This window comes from Eulemur rufifrons, chromosome 15 (assembly GCF_041146395.1).
Source record: "Eulemur rufifrons isolate Redbay chromosome 15, OSU_ERuf_1, whole genome shotgun sequence".
NCBI classification, from domain to species: Eukaryota; Metazoa; Chordata; class Mammalia; order Primates; family Lemuridae; genus Eulemur; species Eulemur rufifrons.
In genome coordinates, this window is record NC_090997.1 from 44,984,273 (window position 1) to 45,000,987 (window position 16,715).

Genomic DNA, 16,715 nt, shown 5'->3' on the forward strand with positions numbered 1-16,715 from the left:
GTGTTCCTGTACAGGTTTTTCTCAAAACAGCAGTCAGAATAGTCCTTTTAAAATATTTCAGATAATGTCACTCTTTTGCTCAAAACCCTCCATTAACTCCCATTTCACTGAGTAAAAGCCATAGTCTGTATGATGACACTGCATGACTCTCACCCCACACCATTGCCTCTCTCTGACTTCGTCTCCTGCTGCACATTCTCTTTCTGCATTTCAGTCATCTTGGCCTCCTTTTGCTTTCTAGAACATGCCACACATACCCACCATAGAGCTTTTGCACCTACCCATTGTTCTCTCTGCTGGGAAAAGCTCTTCTCCTAGATATTTGTATGGCTTTCTTCCTTTGTTACATATTTGATCAAATGTCATTTTTTCAATGAAGTCCTAACCCATTTACAAATTGAAACCTACCCCCCGCCCCGTGGCTCTCTCCTTACTCTGTTCAGTATTTTTCCATAATATTTATCAATTTTTAACACATACATGATATGGATAGCTAGACAATGTTTATTGTCTGTGTCTCTTCCACCACTCCCACCCCTGCTAGAATGTAAATTCCATGAGGACAATGATTTTTGATTCACCAGGTATACCTCAAATGCCTGGAACAGTGCCTAGTATGTAGTAGGCATTCCGTAAATACCTCTTGAATGATTGAATGGTTTCATGACTGACAAAGGGGTTGAAACCCAGTTTGAAAACTCATTTTGAAAAGTGCTGGTCCAGTAGCTAGATGCAATATTTAATTTTTTGAGGTGCTGTATATCACAAATGTTTTTGGAATGAGTTAAAATTTTTATTTTTTTTAGTAGTTTTCAAGTGATCTTGTTCAGTTAGGTTTGGTTTATCCAAAATGCTTGCTATAGGCACTCTATTAGTAATCTAAATGAAAAAAATAACAGTACTTTTCTGATATTACCCCTGTGTTATATAACTTTGAAAACCAGTCCTCCACTATTAGCAATTTGTACTTCAGATTTCAGATTTTTTTAGGCACAAATATATATTAAATCATACCATACAATAAAATATACTATAATTATCCACAACTTGCATTTCTTTGTTTTTTGCATTTGTTTTTTTGTTTTTAGTTTTATTGTGGTGGTCATTTTGTTTTGCGCCATGGATGCTATGTTTTGAGATGGCTTTGCCAATTACCAGCTGGGGGGCTCTTGGCAAGTTACTTAAGTTCTCTGTGCCTGTTTTCTCATCTCTAACATGGGAATAAGAATGGTACCTACATCATAAAGTGTATCAAATGACACTTGATATATATATGTGCATATAAATGTTACATATTGCCCTGCCTCATTGTTTATCATCATTATATAATATCCCATGTTTTGAAAGTGTAACATTTTACTTAATCGATCCCTTATCCGATATACATTTAGGTTGTTTCTAATTCTTCCCTATTACAAAAAATAATCGTGAGCATGAGTATGTGTTTTCACATTTGTATAATTATTTCCACAAAATAAACACATAAATGTAAACTTTCTGAGTCTAAAATATAAACACTGTTGTACAGTGTACACTCACACCAACAACATATGGGCGTGTGTTTCCCATACTCTTGCTGATGATGGATATTATCAGGCTTAAATATCTTTCCTTGTTTTATTTTAGTATTTTATGATTGATGAGCTAGCTCTTTCCTCTGGTCCCATACCATGCTCACTTTTTTATTATATCTGAAATGTATTTTTGTATAAAATGTGAGGTGGTGATCTGATTTTTTTTTTTTGAAAGATTTAATTCTATTACCTAAGCTATTTTCTCCACTGATTTGAAATGCTACCTCTGTTGCATAACAAACTCCCATGTATATACCTTGATCTCTTTCTGGACTCTTATTCTCTTCTATCGATCTGTCTATTCCCATCTAAGTACAATTTGATTTTAATCACTGTAGCTTGTACCTGTTGACATAGTAACACAAGTATACACACATTGTTTCTTTTTTTCAGAATAATTATTATTATAGATACATTTTAGAATAACTTTATTGGGTTTTAAAATATACCCACTGGAATTTTGTTTCAAATAGTACTAAAAGTATAGATAAATTTGGAATGAATTGTATCTTTACAATATTATTAAAACTTAAAATGTCTGTAAATTTATTCAGGACTTGCATTTTTTTATATAAGTCTTAAACGTGTTATAAAATGTATTGCTGTGTATTCTATAGTTTTTGTTACCATTTTGAATATGCTTTTTTCCTATTACATAGTTTAATATCAGATATTGATTACATGTGTATGGATGTTTATCACACATGCATGTATATTTAACTTATAGTCACCCTTTTATGCTCTAATTAATTTACAGTTCTTACGTTTTCTAACTTTACAGTCACATAATATACAAATAATAAATTTCATCCTCCTTTCTAGTGTTTATACCACTTGCTTCTTTTTCTTAGCAACAAGACTCCAGGATAATGTTGAGTAATGGGTGATGATAACAAGCATCATTGATTCTGTGTGTGTATAATTTTACTGAAAAAAATTTTAGTTAATGACTTTATTGGTTTGGCTAAATTATTATTTCTAATCAGACTTACCTCAAGTCTTACTGTTTTACGTTAAACCAGAGAGCTATTAGGAAAGTGTGAGATCTTTTTCTACTCTGGAAACAATAAAAACATAATCTTTGGCTAAAAATAAGAGGAGTAATAATATCTGAATCCCTTGAAGTTTTTATCTGAGTGAAAGATCTACTTCCTCCAATCAAATGCCACATTAAAAGTTATGTCTAATAAAGTTTGATTTCAAAATTATATGAAATAATTCCTCCTTTTTTGGCATTCTAAAGGTGAATAATAAGCTAGGCTAGGCTTGGCTTTCTTCGATATTCAATTATTTGGAGCTCAAAATGGATAAGAGATGTGGCTGCCTGTAGCCTGGGAAGCAGATCCTCACTGTGCTGCTAATGTGGCTTAGACCTCCCACCAGTATCACCTCACTCAGCCTCTTCTCCCCCCAAAGCAGGCCAGTGCTGGTGATTCCTTAGACAGTGGAAATACTGATCTTGTCTACTCGAGTAGGCCTAAAGGTTAGGTATAACAGATTGTGACTGAGTTAACTCTCTTCTCTTAACAGTTTAACTCTGTCTGGGCAGGAGAAATTCAGAAATTTTAAATCTCAAACATAATCAAGAATGAAAGGTCTTGGCTTATTTTTCTTTGACCTGTTAGCTGCCTTTCATTCACAGATAAAGATTACACTTTAGATAATTATTGAGAAAGAAGAGAGATTTTATACTTTTTCTTAAAACTGCAGAAAAATTTACTGTCTGTCCCTACTCAGTTTCTATATTTAGTGGTTGTATACTTTTTTTGGTTTAGATTTAAATTTTGCATGAAATAACCAGTTTAATTTCTCAATAGGCATAGTCTACTTATGTTTGAATCTCTTTCTCCTAACTTAGTAATACCAGTATTTCTCCCAAATTTTTTATTATGAAAAATGTCAAACATAAGTTAGTTGTCTTGCAGAATGGCCCACATTCCGGATTTGTCTGATTGTTTCTTCATGGTTAACATTAGAACTTTTAATCATTGTAGTTTTAATGATTTAGATCCATTTGCCGAGAATAATTTGTACCTGTGTAATGTCACCAGTTGATAATTACTGATATCGATACAATTCATTTTGATGCTGTTACTGACTGCAATCTTAGTGGAGAGATCCTATAAGCTCTGAGAACAGGATCCTAATTTTAGAATATCTTTGTTCTCCATTTCTAACAACAATTTTCTCGATGGCCTTGAATGAGTTACTCAACCACTGTGACTGTGCTATAAATAACAAGCAGAATTGCCTATCTTGTTTAAAGTTCAGTGGATTTACTGACTAATGTTTATAAAGCCCATAGGACATATAAAGCATAGTTTCTGTGGTAATAACTAGAGAAATGACTGTAATACTTATATTTTTGGTCCTTTCAAACAAAGTTGCATTTAACATACATATCCTTTGTAGACACTTCTTGTCTCTTGTATGTTTAGATCAAAAGAAAAGGAAACTGGCATTAAATGTCCACTGTGTGGTAAGCATTGTGCTAGATTTTTCAAATCTTCTCATTTAATTTTTAACTCTCCATATGACCTGTGAAATATGTGAGTTATTTTTATTTTGTAGACAAGGAAACCAAGAATCAGAGATGTATAGTAAACTTGTTCTATTTTACAAACATAGTAAGTGTCAGAGGCAGGCTATAAACCAAGATTTTTGTAAATTTTCTAAGCTATGCTCTATCAGAATCCTTCAAGAAAACTTCTGAATATCACATACATTGAGGAAAATCTCAAAAAAACACTGATAGCTATTAGTGAAGAATTTATATCATTTTCTGAGAAGAAACATTTAATATGTAGAAAATGTTTTTAAATATGTTAATATTCTAGTTAGATTACATATCCTGTCACTGCTTGTGTTCTAGAATGTTGGCAAAAGATGAACTGATGACCACACTTCAGAATTGCTTCACCATTTTTAAGTCTTCTCCTGAAAAGCACCTTGGCAACACAGCAAAGAGAATAGAAGAGTTCCTGGCCCAGTTTCAGAGCCTCGATGGTGAGAGGATAATATCCTGCTAATTATACTGGCCATGACAGTCATTTAACTAAAATGACATGGAAAACCCCACCTTCTGATGTGCTAAGTGATGAGAAATAAAGTAGTTCATGATCAGTCAGTATACTAAGCCTCAGAATATCACATCTTAACAAGGCTAAGTGTTTCTCTTCTAGATTTGGTTTAAACAATGAAGAGCATCAAATGGGCAGAAAAAAAAATTCTTTCTCCAGATGGACAGTTTGGAGGATTTGTCTAAAAACAGGCAAGAAAAGAAAATCAAAAAGATTGGAGAAAGTAGCAGGGCATCATAATTAAGGACTCCTTTTAGAGGTTTTTTTCTTAAGCATTTCATCAAGTTCTTTATAGATTTCAAAAACACTGCATAAATCATTTGTAAGCCTGAAAAATTAATAGTTATGAACTGCTTTCACAGCAATGAGGCTCATTGGTATGCTGATTACCACAATATGCATGAGGCTTGTTTTAATCGGATTTACAAAAGCTTGAATCTTTCAGTTCTAAATTAACTGAGGCAGCCTGGCACTCCTCAGTGTTGGAGGCTTATAGTTTCGTTCATTTTGCATGACCTCCACATGATCATTTATATTTACTGAATGCTTGGGGTGCCTGATTTTATTTAGGTAGCCATGTTGTGTTCCCTAAGGCACCAGGACTTCTTTGTTCTAATGGGGCACCAGAGGCTGATATTATTAACTTTTCATGGGCTCTTGCTCTGTTTCTAGCACCAAAGTATGGTATTCTTTTGGTAGAACAACAACAAAAAATTGGTGTGTACCTTTTACTTTTCCAATTTAGAGAGATTTTTAATGGAGTTTGGGGAAAAGAGGCACCTTCATTTATAAGCACACAGAATAGGACATGGCCTGGTGAGAATATCTTATTTGCAATGTTCATTTTAATCCTTTCTATGTTTGGCAAATGTTCCTTTGTCTTAAAAATCCTTTGAATTTAGGAAACTGCTTTTGCAGAAACCCTCCCATATCTCTCCATAGCTGTAATGCAGGGCACCTGATGAGTGCTCAGTTATGGAAGACAAAAGAGAAAGTTTGCCTGACTGGAGTAGCATGAGCAGCCAGAATGAGGAAGTTCTCCACAGGCACTAAGGGGTTTCCCTCCAGGTGATGTGTGAGCATTGCTCTTTTACCACTACAGAATGAGCTGAACCACTTTTGGTATTTTTGAGATCACTGAGTCCAGCTACAACCAGGAACTAAAGTCCAGGAAGATAAAGTAGCTTGATGGAGATTGCACAGCTAGCTAGTGGCAGGATCCAGACTAAAGTCTTAGCCGCCAGCTCATTGTTTTTTTCTCGCTGATTCACAATTTAAATGTCCCCTAATTATGGTCGCTGGACCAGTGAGGGGCCACTCTGAAGTAAATAAATAGGGTAAAAGGCTTAGAAGAACATAAGATAAATAAGGTAAATTACAATCTTTTACAAAATTGGACTCATGGGAATTTCTGTAAAAAGAAACTGCAGATATAATAATTTTAATTAGAGTTCATATAACATCTAGTGAACAAATTCAGTGATATGCTAGCAGTAAAGAAAGGAATACAGCTTTTTGAAATGGGAAGGTTGGAGATTAAGATGATTTAAGAGCCTAAAGAATAAAGAATTTTACAAATTAAAGTAAAACTGCTGGCTTAAAGAAATGTCTGTATTTCTTGATTTCCAAAAATGACTCATTGTTAATAATATAGTGAAATTAAAACTCCCCACATTGGATAAATACAAATATTTGACTATATCCCATCTCTGATTTCTTAGCAGTTACTACATATTATAGTTTGGGCTTAAAATTACAGTTGGAAAGCGTTAAGTAGGGCCCTGTGTCATATCAGATTTGTTTCCAAGGCTCTGCTACACGCTAATGAAATGGGACAAAAAATTTAGTAGATATTTTAACCTTAAGTTGTGTCTTTCTTGAACCAGGAATTATGCATAGTTAAAAAGAAATTTAATCTTTCAGAATGACACATATTCTCCAGCTGCATCCTCCTGTCATAGATTTAGGTCAAACAAACCATGTGAGTGTCAAGTTCCTAAAACCCCTTCTGCATTTGGAGGAGCGTATGAGCATGTGCTTCGTGCTCTCTACAAGCACAGCTATACATTTTACCAGTTATGGTTTTCTATTTCCTTTGCTCAAAAACTGTGATATACTTTATATTTTAGTTGATTATTTCAAACTTTTTCCACATTTCCCTTTCATACTCAAATAATGTTGGGTCAAAAATAGTGAATTGAAAGATCAAGACCAGGTTTGCTAGGGTGTAGATAGTGTTGTTTACAATCTTGGCATAATCAAAGGAAAATAATTTAAGTTTGTATGATTTTGAAAAACTATTTTAAACAGCACACATATTTGAGGCTTTTGATGGTTTGTGGGGGTTTTATTTGGTTGTATTTTGTTTTCATTGTGGTAACACTTTTATAATTCAGTAGCTGGTTTTTTAAAGAGCTCACTACAGCATAAGTTATGTAAATTTATTGACCTTCAGAATCTGGAGGAAATCATTTATCTGATGGAACCTTGATCCCTTGCCACATTTAAAAAAAAAAAAATAGGTGAAACTTTACTTCTTCTTTTGGATTAGTAGAAATGTTGGTTCTCTTGACTTGGATTTACCCTAATTGCTGTATATTGGTTTTATTTTAAAAGCAGATGCTAAAGAGGAAGAAGATGCTTCTGGATCACAGCAAAAGGGGCTTCAAAAGACAGACCTCTATCATCTTCAGAAGGTCAGGTCACTTTCTTTTCCTTCCAGCTACGTCCCATGACACTCCCTTTTTTCAGTTTGTGCTCTAGATTAGCTCTGCCTGGATGTTTTTATTTGCATTTTTACATCACAACCAGGATACAAAGCAGACTTTGTAATTCACTTATAAATTGAACATCCTGTTTATCTCACTGCCATCTTCACTCTGAATATATGCAGTCTGGAATCTACTAGCCAACATAGGTAGAAATTCTTCCTGTAGGCTCAGAGAGAGAAATATAATTTACTAGCAGTAAGGGAAAATGGGAACATGGTTGCAAAAAAAAGAATCTGATTATTTATCTGATGTATTTATTTTTGTTTGATCAAACTGGGAGATTCAGAAAAGCCTAACTCATTAGTTTGAGTTGCTTTTCTTGATTTTTTTTAATGAATATTCATAGTATAGAGCAGAACTTCAGCCACATTATGTCCATTTTATTCTTTTTCAGATAGTTCTAACTTTAGTATCTTGATTGTCAAAGTAAAGAGCTGTCTTTGTACTGTGATACCAAGCTGTGATAAATGTAGAGTAAAATTTAATCACAAAACAAAACACGTGGACTCTATTGTGTTAATATGGCAAAAAGGCAAGGTTTTTTTTTTCCTTCTTCTAAGTCCTTTTCTTAAATGAACTAATGAATGTGAATAGTGAGCACTCTGCCACATAACTTAGTAAGGAAGTAAACTGCCCTTTTTCTCTTTCCCTGAGAATTTACTTGATATATATTATAAAGCAAAACATCTAGGAGGAGAGATTCTTGCCAGACCTTTAAAAAATAAGCCAGGCATGGCTCATGCTTATAATCCTAGCAGTTTGGGAGGCTGGGAGGATCTCTTGAAGCTAGGAGTTTGAAACCAGCCTGGGCAACATTTTTTAAAGAGACCCCATCTCTACAAAAAATTAAAAAAAAAAAAAAAAGCTGGGCATGGTGGCACATGCCTGTAATCTCAGCTACTTGGGAGGCTTAGGCAGGAGGATTGCTTCAGCTGCTCTACCTGAGCAAAAGAGCTCCCTCTGAAGGGATTTCTGTCTCAGAACCACGAGAAAAGGTATATTCTTTTATCCACAGTCTTTATTGGAAATGAAGGAGTTAAGAAGAACAAGTAAGAAGCAAACCAAGTTTGAAGTACTCAGAGAAAAAGTTGTGAACTTCATTGACTATCTAGTGAGGTGAGTCTAAAAAATCATGCGATTTTCCAAATAATTCTGGTGTAATAATAGCTGTCCATAGCCAATCCAGGACATTTTCTGCTATTTTAGGCTTTATGCTTTTCAGGTCTCTCCATCCAGGCTAGCATTGAAATTTGTGTTCCTTTTCTATCCTTATTAAGAAGTCTAATCAAGTGGCTTAGTTTATTCTTTTACTGTCAGTTCAAGAACACAGGCTTAAATTTGATCTAGTTCATTAGGCCAGGTGGTGAGAAACAGGAGATAGAAAGTGTATGTTTTTCCTCTTTCTAATAACAAAGTATTTGCATTGCACTGTCTTTCCTAGGAGTAAATGTCAGAAAACAGAGCAGAGTAGCCATGCTGCTCTATTTTGTCCTGAATAAAGAATTTCTAATGCTAAAGAATACCAGTGCAACTTGTTATCAGCACTAAATTCGTGTTGAGACATGTACTAAGTAAATGTAGAAGTCTACCAGTCCAACCTGTATTTTAAGATGATTCCTTTTTGGGAAACCCAATCATTCTGATTCATAGATTTCCCAAAAGCCAGCTTTATGTAGCTGTGTAAAATCACCTACCTAAGGTACTTTTTAGGAAGTTAGGCCAGTCTACAGAAAAAAGTGAGAAGTGTACAAAAGAAAATGACTTGATAATTAAAAAATAGAAAAAAACTGTTATTGTTTATTCTATTTTTTAATGGCAATTCAAACCCAACAGCAGGCTATGCACTGAATGGAATAAAATACTAAAAAATAGCAGCTTGATTATTGAAGACAAAGAGTGGTTTTCTGATAAATTACATATCCTTCCTGAAAGTGAAAAGTTCCATTTTCCAGAACAATGTGGGGGCAGAGTCATTGTTCCTAGTCCTTGGGGAGAAATTACTAATGCCATGAAAGAGGTCCAAAATAATCAACCAAGTGTGGCCAAAAGAATGTTAAAGAGAAAGAAATGTGTCATAACAAATTGATGCATTGCAATGTTGAACTGATCTACTAGTCAAAAATTACATTTTAGAACTCACATTGTTAACTTTGCCCTATCAGGCTTTCCTATTGTAGTTTCTAGCCCCAAGCTACTGACTTTTCCCCTTCCATCATGCAGTGAACATTGTTGTCACTAAAAATAATTTTGCAGTGTGATTTGGCATCATTTATAGGCCAAATATCAGGTTCCTGAGTTCCTACAAATCCCAAGTGAAAGGCTCTGAAACCACACCAGCCATTCCCCTTTCATGATCTTTCACCTAATATGTCTGACTTTTTACCTTTCTGAGTGGTGATGGAAAATGCTGAGCACGATTAAAGTGTGTTGTGTGGTAAAAATCACAAAATCTTCCTTACTGGGACTTACTGTCTTCATCAATATTGTCTATCCCAGGAGAGAAGGGACTAGGATTGTAGCATGTTAGAGCTAAAAGGAACCTGAGGAGTCAGTCAAGTGGCAGCTAGAGCCCAGAGAGGAGGCTCTGACTCGTGCAGGGTCACACAGTCTCAGTCTCTTGACATCTGTCAACAGGTTCTCTCCATTTCTCCACACAGCCCCTCCGAAGGCCACATCACCGATGTACAGACAGAGCTTGGCGTTCTGGAGAAAAGATGTGCTTTAAAGATAAATATAAGCAGTAGACTTGAGGAGGCAGGGTTCATGGTATACCATGAGCAGCTCTCAGCAAAAATACTGACAGGTGAGAATAAGTTGCCAAATCTTGAGAGCTGAGAATAAATTGCCACTTTCTAAGTTACCATTTACACCAAAATCAAGCTTGAACTTTGTAGCCCTTGTTAATACTACTATGTCCACCCATTCCCTTAGAACCACCTCTCTGGTGAAGACTGATCATTTATTTATAAACTCCGAACTGAATCCAAAATGAGCATAGTGCAGTGCTCTAGTGCCAGGCGCATCGCTTATTTCTTCTCACAGCAAATAAATTGCAGAAGCATATTTCTATGCCAATGTCCAAGTCTACAGTCAGACAAAAATTCTAATGTATGATGTTGTTTTGTCACTGTTGTTGTTCAAATGTTGTAGCCCAGTAGAGACAAAATAAAGTCAAATGTTTTATTTTGCCTCTGATGGAGGTTCTTTGAGGATATCCAAAAAGGTCTTTTACCTGGGAGTTTCCTAAATTTCTAAACATTAAATGTAAAAATGTTAAAATAGGAGAGTAGCTACAAATGTGAGGCACCAGCTTGAATTTCTAAAAATGACTATCTGGTTGCCTTGTTAGATTTCCAATCTTTATTACATAGCAGGGACTTCAGTAAGATCTTTTAATGACAGCCCCATGTAATGTTTGGAGAGTAATTGTATGAGGTTGGTATAGGAAGAGTTTATGGCCAGAAATTACAAATGGATAGCCAGCCAGCCAGCCAGGAAGGCACTCAGCATCACAGAAACCATTCCCTGAGGCTACAGCTAAGTTAACTCAGTCTTGAGTAAAAAAGATGTTAGCAGTACTGGAAGCACAGAATTCTTGTCCTTACTGAGGATTAGTCAAAATCATACACTCTTGGCAAATAAGTTCTGTTCCACATGAGAGGAAGAGCATTTAGTAGTAGAATGAGCAAGGGGTCAGGAGCTCCTGACACAGGAGGGGAGGAAGAAGACAGTGAGGAGTCATATGCATGTTGAATACCCTTTTTTCTTCCTCTTTTCTTCAAAGCCATTGACCACACCAGGGCAGAGCAGGTGTAGGGGGATTTTCTAGGCAATACTATCCTCTCCACAAAGAGGAGAGAAAAGTCAGGACACCTAGAAGAAAAGGATAATGTCCTCAGTGGCTGGGCTGAGGTGGCTGCTTTGCTGTCCCTGCACTGGTGGGAAAAGGAGCTGACACAATCTGTCATGTGGCCAAAATACTTTAAGCTCAGGACTGGACTAAGCCCCAGAAATCTTCTTTATGAAGGCATGTGAGTTAACTATATACTTTAATCCACTTAGTGACTTATTACTCTGTCTTTGAGTTTGTGTGCCAAAGCTTCTCCGTTCCAATTTGCTATCCTCCAGGCCACCCAAGAACCACCTCACCATCATGGCACAGATCCTCTGATGCGTTCATTAAACATTCAGGGTGAACTTTTAAGTTTGTATTTTATTAAAATTGTTTTCTCATCTAGCTCATAGGTGGAAAAAAGAAGAATCCAAAGTTATGGTGAATTTTTTTTATAATTGAAATTTTATGGATGAATAATTTATTTTTCAATACTCTCAAGAACTAAAATTTAGTCTTTTCTGTTTTCTAAAGTAAAAAGTAATCCTCATGTATAAAAAACTTTTGAGGTATCATTTCCCTGAAAAGTATCAACTAAGACATTTTCTGTGACAAAAAGAATTTCCTAAACTCTTAATTCCAGGCCTGAGGCCTGTGTTTAACACTGCCAAGAGTTAGATGTTTGCTATGGTAGAGAATGTGGATCTCTGTTTTCTAAATAATTTGCTTTAAGAAATCCATTAATACTTTAAGAAATTCTACCTTAAAGATTTTTGAGCAGAATGTAAATTATGTACATTTGTTCCTAAACTCAAAACTGAAATACATAGTTTCTTGCAAAGAGTCTGGAGGAAGTTTTAAAATTGTATGGAGGAGGTACAATTCTGAGTGAAACTGTTCTACATCTGATATTGAGATTTTGTTTCATTTGTTTTTGGTTATTGTTGATTTTGCTTTTTAAGTAAATTGTTTAGTCCTCCATAGAGGATTGATAAAATGTTAAATTGAAGATAAACTTGTGCTTATCTAAATGCTGATACCTGACTTTGGCTGTTTCAGAGAGTACCTTCTGCCTCCTGAGACACAGCCTCTCCACGAGGTGGTGTACTTCAGTGCTGCCCACGCCCTTCGTGAGCACTTAAATGCTGCTCCACGAATCGCCCTCCACACTGCACTCAACAATCCTTATTATTATCTAAAGGTGAGAAGCAGATTCAGTTCCCTTACAGTTTAGCTCAGGCTCCGGGCTTCATTGTCAGGCAAATATTGTAAATTTGTAGTTCTATTTTAATGGACAAAGAGTTGGCAGCTCAGGGTTACACCTTTCATATATTTTTAAAAATTCTTTAGACTTTAAAGGGAATTTCTAACCCAGTAAAGATGCTGATCAGTAGTCAACTGATGGTGCCAAATTTTGACCATGTATAAACTGCCTTTCATAGGCACTAAGGCTTGAGAGTATAATTCTACTACTATTAATGAAAATAAAGGAAATGTTTCCTACAGACATAGCAGCAGATATGGGTCAAACAATATGGCCTAATGAAATTACTTGAATATCCAAATGATTGTTTCTAGTGAGCAAAAGAAAGAAATATTTTGGGATTTCATCTTGGATTTTAAACCAAAGAAAGATATATTCTTATATCTGCACAGCTGGGTGTAGAAGATAGCCAACAATCTGCTGCTAAAACTCCTGGGGCAACACACCACAGGAGAGCCCCTTGTCTAAAATCCAGACACAGTTACCAGTTCCTAGAAGTTCTTTAAACAAGAGAGTTGAAGACAGTTCACAATTTTAAAAACTAGCTATCTTATAACCAGGTAAAAGCTATAAATATATATATGTGAAAGAGTTGTAAGTTATCAACTCAGTTAAGTACCTAGAAATCTTGCCACAAAAGATACTTAAGAAGTGAATCCATAAAGCCTATGAAGAACATCCCAACATGCTGGTTTCCTGTTGCAAAGTGGCTCACAAATATGCTAAGTATTGCAAAGAGAATACACTGTGAAGGAAGATATAAGTCAATGGCTTTCCATGACAGTGATAGTAGGGAGCTTGAATAATTTCATATTAGAAGAACAAAAAAATCAGTTATTTTTAACATATAAACCACAAATTAAAACTATAAAATCTGTCTTCCTGGCTAGTGGGTCACAGAAGAGAACTGATGTGATTTCAGCAGTCTTTGGGAGGGATCTATTCTATTATCCAGGGTGGGGTGTGTATGTGACATTTTGTGTTTCTCAGGAAAAACCATGGATTTCGAATAAGTTGAAAAAACACTGATAGTTCCTATGGGGCTTAAGATCTGTAGTGTTAACAACATAGTCTTGTCTTTGAAAGATAAATTATAGCCCTGGTAGTAGTATGTTGGTATTTACTAATATAGTATAGTAATTGCTAGAATTCAGCTAATTACAAATGTTGGAAGTACCAATTTATTGAATATTCCCAAAGAATTCCATGAACTAAAAATCCATTATGGTCTCAGAGATTAATAAACTATGATTAAAATGAAAAATATGCTTGTTTTCTGATCCTGGGAATATTTTTCTAATAAATAGGAACTAGAGAGATTATGCCTAGCACCCAAACCTACACAAGAACTAGCTAACTTTTGAAGAGTAGACTGACTCACTACTAAAGGAAACCAAAAGACTCCATTTACTGGTTTACTAAATTTAGGTTAGGAGGTTCATTAATGTCTGATTTTGTTGTAATCATTTCTAAAAAGTAGTCATCTTAGTTTACTGCTCTTTTTTAGAATGAAGCACTGAAAAGTGAAGAAGGCTGCATTCCAAACACTGCCCCAGACATCTGCATAGCATATAAACTGCACCTAGAGTGTAGCAGGCTAATCAACCTTGTGGACTGGTCAGAGGTAGGTCAAGGGGAAAAGAGCAAGCTGTATATTTGTCCAACCATCCATGACAACTTTCCTGAAATATTTTTATGTTTTAGTGCTTTGGAGCTCATTTTTTATTTTTTAATGCATTGTCTTTTGTTTAGAAAGCATAAATTGCCTCACACTTCAAAAGTTCCTTAGGAAATAGTAGCTCAACAATCCCTACTCCCAATCCCCTGCTCGCTGATCCTGCACTCCTCAACCAAGCCAATTCTGTGTTCATGCCAGGTCAAAATAAGTATGTGATCTAACCCAATTGTTAGCATTAAGCAAAAACTAAACAATTTAGGTCAGTTCTTTTATTCCACAAAATAAAATATATTATTTACTAGAATTTCCTATCTTGCATAAAAGAAAAAATGTTGGAATGACTACACAACAGATTTAGCAATCAGGAAGTACAAGGAATACTTGGCAAAGGCAAAGCCATGGACAACTGTTATTCTTTAAAATAAATAACTGTATTCTTTCCCTCCTCAGAATAGTATTACAAAGATCTTAACTCTGTCTAAGGCCCTACAGATACCTTGTCACCATTAAAACATATCTATAATTGGCTCCTTACAAACAAAAACAAACAAACAAACAAAAAAAACCAGGCATTTTCCTGGGGTAAAGTTAGTAGAGGATATCAGGCTTTCTTTACCTTTCAGCTTTCACTCTGTTTCTTGTTTTTCTCTGCATACTTCTTAGTTGTCTGAAACAAGATTATTCAGGAACCATTACGTTATATTTTAATGTGTAATTGGTTTAAAGTGATCATCAGTGTAGTTTTAAGAATCTAAAAAAAAAAAAGAGTGCCAGTTAGCAGCAGAAGCAGCACTGTCAGACCTGGTCTAATTACAGAACCATCAAAGGAAATATAGTAAAAATGTTTGGCAGCTGTAAAGATTTTTACTTTCTTCTGTCTTGTCTATTCAAAAGGCTTTTGCAACAGTTGTGACAGCTGCTGAAAAAATGGATGCAAATTCTGTAATCTCAGAAGAAATGAATGAAATTATCCAGTATCCTTTTAAAACCATTTCTACAAAGTCCAGGTACACATAGAATATAAGTTTAGTTTCTTCAGATCTACATTAGAGATTTATAAAGATGTGCCCCAAACATTATTATTTGTCAATATTAACCGTACCATGCCAGAATGACTGATTCTATATTCCTAAGTATTTATTTTGAATTCAATCTAAAATGAGACCAAGCCTAAAATATTTGGTCTCAAATTTATATCAAGATTATCTTTTAAAATTTATCAAAAATGAAAAAGTGTCATTATTGAATCCTGTTTTTCTAATGTACTTTTAGAAGTGGGGGCAGGGAGTGATTTTGATACTATGTGAAACTTAGATTTAGGGAAGTGTTAAGTACTTTTCCATTCATGTCTTATTGACAGTGGATTCTGAATACATTTGATGTTTTCCAGTAAGGGTTTAGTTTATTTGAACTGTCTACTTCCCTTTACCAACTAATATTTGGCATTGAGATTTTAACCTTTTTTTGTCAAAAATATAGCGTGGCCAATTTCCTTAGCTAAAGCCTCCAGTGCTCGGTTTATTAGAGCTGTTTCTGAACTAGAACTTTTAGGATTTATAAAACCTACCAAACAGAAGACTGACCATGTGGCAAGGCTAACATGGGGAGGCTGCTAGAAAGCAAATGGGTGAAGCCAGAACTATCACATTTAGCTTAAAAGAAAAGGGAGACCCAGTCATATTTACATACCACTAGAGGAGACTGTTTTCATGAGAAGAGAAATGTGTAATCTCCATGTGATGTTTAACAAGAAAGTATGCTAATTCCAAACGGGTGTATATCAAAACACCTTTGGAGTACTTTAGAATCTAACATACCTACAGTATAGCTAAAACCTCTCACACATTATTGCTGTACTTTTCACAAAGTCATTAGTAAGTCATTCTTGAACATACAGTGTATAAATGTAATAAATTCCTTTATCCAGGAGTATAAATTATTTGCAATTGGTTTAGCAGTACTCATGCTTCCCCCAATTTCTTGCACCAACATTCCTCGTTTTAGTGTATTATACAATAACATGCATATTCTACAGGTTTGTTTCTTCTGGTGACTACATAGGTTCTCAAACTGCCTCTGCCTCTCCATTTCCTTTAGTTTTACTTACAACTTTAAAGAAGGTCCCAAGTTGTTGGGCTTTATACTTAAAGGCAGTAAATATTCCATTTATGGATGACCTGTCGTGGAGTCTTAGAGCCAGTAAGGCCTCCACAAGTCTCATCCCAAACTTATAAAACCCAGATGAGGAAAGTGACCTGTCGTGGAGTCTTAGCGCCAGTAAGGCCTCTACAAGTCTCATCCCAAACTTATAAAACCCAGATGAGGAAAGTGACCTGTCGTGGAGTCTTAGAGCCAGGAAGGCCTCCACAAGTCTCATCCCAAACTTATAAAATCCAGATGAGGAAGGTAAGGCCCAGATGCCTTGGCAAGGGCCTTACTCATCAAGACCTAATGAAACAAAGATACCTAAAGTTCATTATTTAATGTTCTATACCCAAGAGAATTCTGGGACTTAT

At 35.3% G+C, this 16,715-nt stretch overlaps 1 protein-coding gene across 3 annotated transcripts in view; it reads left to right on the top strand.

Moving 5' to 3' along the window:
- Nucleotides 1-16,444, top strand: part of ORC3 (origin recognition complex subunit 3) — a 63,065-nt gene extending 46,621 nt beyond the window's left edge. For 2 of the 3 annotated variants that reach the window (XM_069487654.1, XM_069487655.1), the window contains 7 exons: nt 4,447-4,580; nt 7,274-7,350; nt 8,441-8,541; nt 12,317-12,458; nt 14,029-14,145; nt 15,094-15,173; nt 15,710-16,444. In XM_069487654.1, coding sequence (XP_069343755.1) covers nt 4,447-4,580; nt 7,274-7,350; nt 8,441-8,541; nt 12,317-12,458; nt 14,029-14,145; nt 15,094-15,173; nt 15,710-15,815 — 757 coding nt within the window. In that variant the 3' untranslated portion in view covers nt 15,816-16,444. Of the gene's footprint in view, nt 1-4,446; nt 4,581-7,270; nt 7,351-8,440; nt 8,542-12,316; nt 12,459-14,028; nt 14,146-15,093; nt 15,174-15,709 lie in introns of all 3 variants that reach the window. The other variant, XM_069487653.1, reaches the window with a different exon arrangement.
- Nucleotides 16,445-16,715: the final 271 nt, after the last annotated feature.